Here is a 10,165-nt window from a genome sequence, read left to right as displayed (position 1 = left end):
TTCTGAACATGCAGAGCATGATGGCGGCGGCGTCCGAGGTAGCTGGTGTGGTGTCCAATGCCCCCAACCCTCCAGAATCGTCTTCTAGCTTATGTGCTTCCAAATCAGACGAAGGTCTCCCAGACGGTCTAAGGTAACGTGCATATACTCTACTGGGCAGATTTCACTTGGGCGAGGGGCTTATGTTCTGCAAGCGTAGCTGGGCTTTTCTCTCCTTGGCTTCAGAGGCGCTGCACAAGAGTGAGCCTTTTAAAGATAGGGGCTGTCTGGTCCATATGTGCATTCATGGTACCTAACACGACATCTGGCACTCAGCAGGCGTGCCAAGTGTTTTGTCGAGTACGTAGAGTGCAGGGGGTTAAACTCTTCTGAAAAATGCAAATATTTCCTCAGCCTTTTTTTACATGGACCTATATGTTCATTTAATTGTATATTTGTGATTTGATACCTGTGTATATATCTACATGTTACTATGTATTATGATTATGTATATCATAATGATATTACGTATCATGCCTGTGTATGTATGTCTCCTGTATTACATAGAGATATAGGTATGTACACATCTGTACATAAAGCACATGTATGTTCATGCATATACACAGATACATGTTTATCTATGTTACCTGCAGATAAACAGCTTCGTTAGTATAGCTTGCTGCTCCACGTAGATATTTTGCCTCCTTTCTGAACTCTCCAGGGCTGAATTAGGATTGCCCAACCTTGCATCTTACAATGCTTAACACATAGTTAATGTACAGTGGTTGTACTAAATTATGTATCCCACCTCAGCTCTTCTGTAGAGTACCTAGGACCTAATAGAATAGGTTGATACTGTACTAACAGTTTTATATGTATTAACACATTTAATCCTCATAACAATCCCAGGAGGGAGGTGCTAATATTATTATTCCCATTTACAGGTGAGGAAATTGAGACCCAGAGAGGTTAGTAACTTGCCCAGGGTTGCCAAGCTACATGGGAGTCAGGGTTTGAACCCAGGCTTGTCTGACTCTGTAGTACGTGATAAATACTGGTTTACATGAAGAGAGCTTTGTTGGCAAAGGGGTAATGGAAAAAAACATGAAGGGAGCCTAACCGTAAACTTGGATCTTCATTTTGTAACTAGAGTCAGCCACATGCTCCTAGTAACAATAATGGCAGCTGGGGCTTTTTGAATATTTACTGTGCCAGGCTGTGTACTAAATACTTGAGATGCAAGATTTCATGTCATCCTCACAACAATCCTATCAGGTCAGTCATATTTCTGTTAAATGAGATTAAGTAACTTGCCTGGAGTCAGACAACTGGTAAATAGCAAGAGTCAGGATTTACACCCCGGGACTGTACCATATATGCCCAAATCAGTAATTTAAGTGTCTTCCCTGCTCCCCCAGGTAACTCTCAGTAAGGATTCAGCTAGAAGTGTTTTTTAAAGGCTCATATCACAGTATGCTCTCAGTTGTTTTATTTTGAACAACATATGCTGTTGAAGAGAGGAAGGCACCATGACCTAATGACCTAAAGCCTCAGTCAGTACTGGCTTGGGGTACTTAAGCGCATCATTTGATAGAATCAGTTTTTTTTTTTTTTTTAAGAAAAGAAGGGGCATGAACTCCAATAAAAAAAATAAATATTAAAGAAAAAGAAAAGAAGGGCCAAAGAAATTTAGCACAGATGTAGTCTGTATTCCTGGGTGGAAGGCTTATTGTTGCAGATGTTAGATGTCACTGTAAATAGGTTTTAAACATCTCTTCAAAAAGCAATACGTTAAGTGGCCGTGACAAACAACAAAACAACTATCCCAGTGTTTATACATGTGTATATATTTGTCTGGGATAAAAGTTCTACTGACAGCTTCAGTTTTGGATTTGAAATTGTCTGTACTGCAGACAGCTTTAAGTGAGGATGCCATGCTCTGGATAACTGTTGAAGAACCTAAAAGGTGGTTCTTGTTCAAAGATCTGTGAGGAATTTGGATGAAATATACCTTAGTGAAATGTGAGAGTGTAATAAAAACAGGATTTCTAAATAAACCTTTTATTTATTAGAACGTTACGTGTAATTAAGTTAGTACATGTAACTGAATGAAATATTCTAACTAGCAGTAGGCTATTTCATCAACATTCCCCAAAGTTATTCAAACTGGACCTCGGAAATGTGGGGCTCTTCAGCGTCATTTACATGTGTTTCTTTACGGTCACTCGACAGGAAATGTCTCTCTCCGGCACCCAGGCTCTAACCACCAAGCTATACTCCCTGCATGTGGGATCAAAATCTCTGGATAAAGACTAAGTTCCATGTCATTCTGATAATTTGGGGGGCTTATGTAGTCTGGTTTGGTTCTTGTAGTCATTATGTCAAAGGTATTATGTATTTAATCCTTAAGATTGGGCGAAGAGAGAAACTTTTTATCTTATGTTTTTGATAGCCCCAAAGACCCTGCACAGAAGCACAAGAACTCGCCTCTGTCGAGTGTAAGTAGCCAAACGATAACCAAGGAGAATAACAGAAATGTCCATTTGGAACACCCAGAGCAGAATCCTGGTTCATCAGCAGGTGACACTTCAGCAGCGCACCGGGCGGTTTTAGGAGAAAACTTGATAGCCACAGCCCTTTGTCTTTCTGGCGGTGGGTCTCAGTCTGATTTGAAGGACGTGGCCAACACAGCAGGAGAGGAGGGGGACACATGCCTCCGGGAGAGCCTCCATCCCGTCACTCGGTCTCTTAAGGCAGGGTGCCATACAAAGCAGCTTGCCTCCGGGAATTGTTCTGAAGAGAAATCCCCACACGCCTCCATCCTAAAGGAAGGTAGCGGGGACACAGGCTTGGATTTCCGACCTGTGGTGCCTCCAGCAAATGGGGTTGAAGGAGTCAGAGTGGATCAGGATGATGATCAGGATAGCTCTTCCCTGAAGCTTTCTCAAAACATTGCTGTACAGGTCAAGTATCAAGTTTCTACTACTAAAATGGAATTTGGGATATTTATTTATATATATTTATTTATTGAGGGTAGGAGACCTTTCTTCACAGGTGGTAGAGAACTACTCTGCCTTGTTTTTTTTTTTTTTACTGGCAACTGTCGTACAGTTTTCATACAGTAATGCTATGGGATGTCGTCCTTCTGGTGTTCAATAAATAATAAAGCCAGGATCTAATCATGGCAACTAGGAACTTTATGACCTACCTATAATCTCTTTCACTAATTGATGAGTGTAGGTCATATTCATATTTCCCATCTTTGTCCTTGCAGGAGGAATCCTTGTTAATTCTCTCCTACATCTTAAGAAGTACAGTGTATCCTGCCTCCTAGTGATTGGTGTGCTCTTTTGTAGGAGGAAGGATGGGCACAATAGATTGTAGGGGGCAAAATTCTAATTTCACACTTGAGGCTATCTCTCTGTCAGTTCTTGGGTCTTGTTCAGGTTACTTTGTGGGATAAATGTTCAGTACAATATTCATGTCAGTGTCTGTTTGCCAGACCTACAGTTCTCTCGTTATGAAGCCAGTAAGGGGAACACAGAAATGTAGCTACTTAGTTAGTTGTGGCAGATTTCTAGGTAAAATTACTAAAGAGTAAGTATTCAGCCTTTTCAAATGTCTCTGAATGGTTCTGAATATAGTTGTTTCTTTCTTTATAGACTGACTTTAAGACGGCTGATTCAGAGGTAAACACAGATCAAGATATTGAAAAGAACCTGGTGAGTACTTAAACTGTTAGTGAATATATGAGACTGTTAACTCAGACTATCTAGAATTATATCATCCCAGTTGGAAAAAGTACAGGAATCTCCTTTTAAAATCCCTAACAGTGGGATGCCTGGGTAGCCCAGCAGTTGGCCACCTGCCTTGGGCTCAGGTTGTGATCCTGGGATCCGGGATCAAGTCCCACATTGGGCTCCCTGCGAGGGGCCTGCTTCTCCCTCTGTCTGTGTCTCTCGTGAATAAATAAATCTTAAAAAAAAAAAAAAAAAATCCCTAACAGATGGTCAGCTAATTTCTTTCTACTTGCTTACTTCCAGAGATGGGAAGCTTACTACTCATAAAGCAGTTGATTGCATTTAAAAAGGAGCTCTTATTCTTAGATCTTGTTCTGAAGTGATGATAGCACTTCTCACACTTCTTGTTTTAGTGAGCTCCTAAGCTGTGTAGAGTAAATCCAAATCTTCCTTTACTTTTTGGCCCTACATATACTTGAGGTTTTCTTATGCCTCTTCCTCTTACCCCTCAAGTCTGAATCTTTCCAGAAAAAACATTCCTACATGTTTTTAAATTTCTTTTTTTCTTCATAGAATATGTTTTCTAGCCCTTCCATCGCCCTGATTACTTTTCCACTGGAACATGTTCCGTCTTATCAATATTGCTTTGAAAATGTGATCCTGAAGGGATGCCTGAGTGGCTCAGTGGTCGAGCATCTGCCTTTGGTGCAGGGTGTGATCCCGGGGTCCTGGGATTGAGGACTGCATCGGGCTCCCCACGGGGAGCCTGTTTCTCCCTCTGCCTATGTCTCTGCTTCTCTCTGTGTTTCTCATGAATAAATAAACAAAATCTTAAAAAAAAAAAAAAAAAAAAAGAAAAGAAAAGAAAATGTGATCCCGAGAACTAAATACAATAATCCAAATACAGAATAATTGATTCATAACACAGTGGGGTTCTTGTTCTTTCTATCATGTCAGACGCTATTTCTCAAGGCGCCCTTGGCTTACTGTGGCAGTCTGCTCACAGTGTTGAGCTTTCAGCCAAACTCCCATCAGGTCTTTTTCTGGTGTATTGTGGAGTTGTAGCTTCCCTTTGATTCCCAATAATTGAGTTTTAAAACCTAGAGAGCTGCACATTTATCTTTGTTAAAAGGTCTGTTTGATCTATTCCTCCCTGACATTTCATGGCAAAAACCTCCACCGTTAAGGGTATGGATCAAAGTGTATAGTTTTCAAGAGGAAGGATGATGCTGGGAAAGAGGCACCCTAACATCAGGAAGAGGTTTTTAGGGTAATGTGTATTAACTTAGTGGAAGAAAAGAGAAAAAAGGCTTATAGCAACCAGATAAACAAGTGGATCTTTGGTCAAGTTGAAGAAATCGAGAGACAGATGGAAGAAAGGAAGTTATGGGAATACATTAACCAGATGAAGTAAATAAAGTTTTTAAAATACAGGGTAGCAGCTTGGGAGTTATTCATAACAGGCAGGTAAAAAGATCCTAGAGTTGACAGAGATGTGCTGGGAAAAAAAACAGACTAGAAGAGCAGTCCCAGGAAGGGGTGGGGGTGGGTTTCGCCTTTTGAACACTTACTCTAAGCACTTCACACACAGTATTTTGCCCCACAGTTCTATGGCGGGGTTCCCATGACTGTAGTAGTCCAAGGGGGCCAACTAAGTTATTAATAAGCTTTAGCATCAGTCTGAAGCAGGAGTGGAAACTAGCAAGTCTTTGGGTGAAAAGAGGCCCAGGGTTATGTTTTGTAAGGCTGTATTCTTTTGAGTGGTGGGATGGCTCACATGCTTTCATTTTATATTATTTTATTTTTTCAAAATTTCCTTTAAATTCGAGTCGGTTAACATACAGTGTAGGCCCACATGCTTTTAACAAGGCAGTGGAACTAGGCAGGTGTTAAGCTTGGTGGCAATACAAGAAACTTGGCTCCTGTTTAGTTTCCCTTTTTGTGCATTTATGGTAATTTCCCACCGTCTGCATTTGAAATCATAACTTCTGGTCCTTGGAACCAATTATACACGGATGAAACAAAGTAACTTTGGCTTGTTAAGATGAGATGATTTGGAACAAGTAGTTTAGGATAGCCTCTTGATTATCTCTTGGCATATACTAATAGCATGTACCTTGAGACTTCTTTCCCTGAGACTTGTGGTTCCCCTCACCCCCGGCCTGTGTTCTAAAGATGCATTGTGAACAGAGAAGGTACCACAAGGAAATAAAGAGAAAGAGGTGTGCTGAAGAAGGAAAAGATTCTTATCTACTAGTTGCGTATATTGGTTCTTAACCTTTTTAAACTTTTCTTGGATTAAAGTCCTCTTGGACTCTTTTGAAAACTTTAATTCTCATCTCAGAAAAATTTATCCTCCTTACCGTGTTCCCTAATTTCAGAGAGTTCAGAGATCCCTGAGGCCCATCCATAGATTCCAGGTTCGGAATCCCTGTAAAGATGTGAGACTAGAGTCATCTGGGGGCCTTCTTCACATTTCAGCAGCTGGGCTAAGGCCTAGTTTATTCCAAAGTTAAAGTTAAAGTCTAATCTTTTTTTTTTTTTTTAAGATTTATTTATTTATTTGAGAGAGAGAGAGAGAGCATGAGCTGGAGGGGTAGAGGGAGAGGAGAGAGAATCCTAAGCAGACTCTGTGCTGAGAGCAGAGCCTGACACAGGGCTGGATCTCATGACCCTGAGATCATGACCTGAGCTGAAAGCAAGGGTCAGACGCTTAACCAATGCACCACCTAGGCGCCCCACTAAAGCCCCATCTTGAGAGCTTAGTTTTTATTATCATAATGTGATAAGTTTTCCTTCATTTACTTCTAAAACTTGTTTTTTTCTTTGAAAATAGTTCTCTTTTAATCAATAGTTCAGTTGAATGCTTTTGATTTAAATTTTACAAGTTCTGCCTTATAACAAATGTGTTTGTTTGTTTGTTTGTTTATTTATTTATTTATTTTAAAGACTGAGAGAGAGCATGTGAGCAAGAGGGAGCAGGAGCAGTGGGAGAGAGAGAAGCAGGCTCCCCAGTGAGTGGGGAACCTGATCTGGGGCTCGATCCCAGGACCCTGAGATGACCTGAGCCCTGAGCCAAAGGCAGACACTTCACCGACTGAGCCGCCTAGGCGCCCCCAAATATGTTTTATATTGACCGTTTTAGCATCCCTTTGAAATGTAACCATCACTTTTTTGATTTATGGATATGGGGAGGCAGAGCTGAGCTGTAGTCCTCAGAAGCCTTACTTCTACTCTTATTTTACATGAGAGCTTGCTGATTTGCCCAGTCTGAATACCATATTCTCCAGACCTCTAGTGGATTTGTCCATTTTTAGTGCTAATGACCAATAAGCAATCCTGTTTTCTGGATGCAATTTTGAGTAGGTGTTGTGTTTTTTTGTTTTTACCCATTCATTTTTTTCTTGCTCTGATAAAGTGTCTCCTTTCTCTTATTCCCTAGAGCAGAGATTGGCAAACTTTTTCTGTAAAAGGTCAGATGGTAAATGCTTATGCTTTGGAGCTATATGGGCTCTGTTGCAACCATTCCAGTCATTGTAGCATGCGTAAAAGCTGCCTATAAGCCATTGGGAACGGCTGTGTTCCTATAAAGTTTATTTATAGGGATGCCTGGGTGGCTTAGTTGTTTGAGCATCTGACTCTTGATTTCGGCTCAGGTCATGATCTCAAGGTTGTGGGATCCCTGCTCAGCTCAGAGTCTGCTTTTTTTCTCTCCTCCTGCCCCTCCCCCTTCTCATGTGCACACAATTTCTCTCTCTCTCCCCCCGAAATGAATAAATAAATCTTAAGGAAAAAATTTATTTATAAAAACAGACAATGGTTGGATTTGGCCCACAGGCTATACATTGCCAACCCCCCTGCCCCTGGCCTTAGAGCAGTGCTGTGCAATAGGATTTCCTGTAATGATGGAAATGTCTTATATCTGTGCTGTCCAGCATGGTAGCCATTTGTTATTTGTGGCTAAAGAGTACTTGGGAATGTGTGACTGAGGGGCTATATTTTTAAATTTCCTTATTTTAATTACCTTAAGTTTGTATAGCCACACATGGCTAATAGAATGTTGGACCCTGCAGCCTAGAGCTCTGCACAGTGTCTTGAACAGGCACCTGGTGAATGATGTTTTTTGCAACTAAATAAGGAAATTAAACTTTTCTTTTATTACAAATTAGGACAAAATGATGACGGAAAGAACCCTGTTGAAGGAGCGTTATCAGGAGGTCTTGGACAAGCAGAGGCAAGTAGAGAATCAGCTCCAAGTGCAATTAAAGCAGCTCCAGCAAAGGAGAGAAGAAGAAATGAAGAATCACCAGGTACCCTGCTTATGTTAAGTCTGTCAATAAGTAGGGCTATACTCTCTAATCAAACTATAATTTGTGTCTGAATTAATATAAGCTAAAGAGCAATATTTATCTTTTTAAGGGTTGTCTTAGAATTTTAAGGATAAAAAAGAACCTTTGAGGGCATCTTGTTCAAACTCTCACTTTTTTTTTTTTTAATATTTTATTTATTTGAGAGAGAGTGTGCATGCACACGCACCATGAGTTAGCGGAGGGGCAGAGGGAGAGAATCTCAAGCAGACTTTCACTGAGCACAGAGCCCAACAAGAGGCTCAGTCCCACGACTCTGAGATCATGACCTGAGCCAAAACCAAGAGATGGACACTCAACCAACTGAGCCACCCGGGTGCCTGCAAACTCTCACTTCTATTATAGTTTAGAGAGCAAGGTTATTTAATATATTTTGTTGACATAGCTGACTGTCTACCTTGAAGACCATGTGATTAGATTCTGGCCTGTAGTAAAAAAATATAATTCTAGTAGATTAAAAATCTATGAAAAGGGAAAAAATGTAAATTAGGAGAAAATTTAGGAGAATATTTAGAAAACCTCGAGTTGCAAGAGGTCATTTTAAGCCAGGCAAAAAACCCAGAAGCCACATAAAAATGAATCAATTTAATTATGTATAATTTAAAATTTGTAATATGGCACATGATACCAAAAACAGCAGAAGATCAGTGTTAGACTGGAAATTACTTGTTTCACATCTGATGATGGGTTTAATATCCACATCTGTGTTCTGAAACTCCTACAAATTCATGGTAAAAGTCAAATACTCTAGTGAAAACCCAGGAAAGGATAGTATATAGTTTCCTAATGCTGCTGTAACAGATTACCGTCAATTTGGCAGCTGAACACAATACAGATTTTTTATCTCACAGCCCTATAGGTCCAAAGTCCAACATGGGTATGACTGGGCTAAAATCCAAGTATTGCACGGTTGCATCACTTTCTGGGGACTCTAGGGGAGAATACCTTTCCCTGCATTTCCAGCTTCTAGAAGCTGCTTGCGTTCCTTGAATTGTGGCCCTATTTCGCATCCTGAGAGTCAGCAGATTTGCATCTCTGACCATCCCTCCCTAATCACATCTTTCTTGGAGAACTAGGAAAGGTTCTCCGCTTTTAAAGACCTGTGTGATTAGATTGGGCCCATCCAGATGACTCAGAACTATCTCCCCACATCCAGGTCTTTACCTTAGTAATATCTGGACGGTCTCCTTTCCCATGGAAAGTAACATAGTCACAAGGGCCCAGGGATTAGGTTAGATTGGAATGTGGACATATTTTTGGGGGGGTAGGGATTATTTTGCCAAACAGTTATGAATAGTGGGGCACCTGGGTGGCTCAGTCAGTTAAGTGTCTGCCTTTAGCTCAGGTCATGATCCCAGGGTCCTGTCAGGCTCCCTACTCAGTGGGGAGTCTGCTTCTCCCTCTCCCTCTGTTCCCCTTCCCCACCGTGTGCTCTCTTTCTCTCAAATAAATAAAGAAAATCTTTTTTTTAAAAAGATTTTATTTATTTATTCATAAGAGACAAGGGAGGGAGAGGCAGAGGGAGAAGCAAGCTCCACGCAGGGAGCCTGATGCAGGACTTGATCCTGGGACTCCAGGATCACGCCTTGAGCCAAAGGCAGATGCTCAACCACTGAGCCACCTGGGTATCCCAATAAAGAAAATCTTTTTTTTTTTTTTTTTAAAGATTTTATTTATTTATTCATGAGAGACACACAGAGAAAGAGGCAGAGACACAGGCAGAGGGAGAAGCAGGCTCCATGCGGGGAGCCTGACATGGGACTTGATCCTTGGTCTCCAGGATCATGCCCTGGACCAAAGGTGGCGCTAAACCGCTGAGCCACTGGGGCTGCCCCAGAAAATCTTAAAAAAAAAAAAAATTATAAATGGTAGTATACAGAAGAGGAAAAGTAAGTGGATAATAAATAAATGAAAAGCTCAGCCTCAGCCTCACTGGTCATTCATTCATTCATTCATTCAGCAAATATTTTCTGAGTTCCTGATCCAGGCTCTACAGATTTAGCAGTAAAGGAAACATAGTCTCTGCACTGAATGCTTATTCTAGTTGGAGGAGGTAGACTGTACAAACAGTAAAAAATG

General features: G+C 40.9%; 1 protein-coding gene across 3 annotated transcripts in view; it reads left to right on the top strand.

Annotated features, from left to right (window-relative positions):
- Positions 1-10,165, top strand: part of RNF214 (ring finger protein 214) — a 46,141-nt gene that overhangs the window by 1,634 nt on the left and 34,342 nt on the right. For 2 of the 3 annotated variants that reach the window (XM_025465390.3, XM_025465389.3), the window contains exons 2-5: positions 15-133; positions 2,432-2,942; positions 3,642-3,701; positions 7,889-8,029. In XM_025465390.3, the coding sequence (XP_025321175.1) occupies positions 18-133; positions 2,432-2,942; positions 3,642-3,701; positions 7,889-8,029 (828 nt within the window). In that variant the 5' untranslated portion in view covers positions 15-17. The remainder of the gene's footprint in view (positions 1-14; positions 134-2,431; positions 2,943-3,641; positions 3,702-7,888; positions 8,030-10,165) is intronic. The other variant, XM_025465391.3, reaches the window with a different exon arrangement.

This window comes from Canis lupus, chromosome 5 (genome assembly GCF_003254725.2).
Source record: "Canis lupus dingo isolate Sandy chromosome 5, ASM325472v2, whole genome shotgun sequence".
NCBI classification, from domain to species: domain Eukaryota; kingdom Metazoa; phylum Chordata; class Mammalia; order Carnivora; family Canidae; genus Canis; species Canis lupus.
Note: the sequence above shows the minus strand (reverse complement) of the source record. Positions and strands in the feature narration are given on the sequence as shown.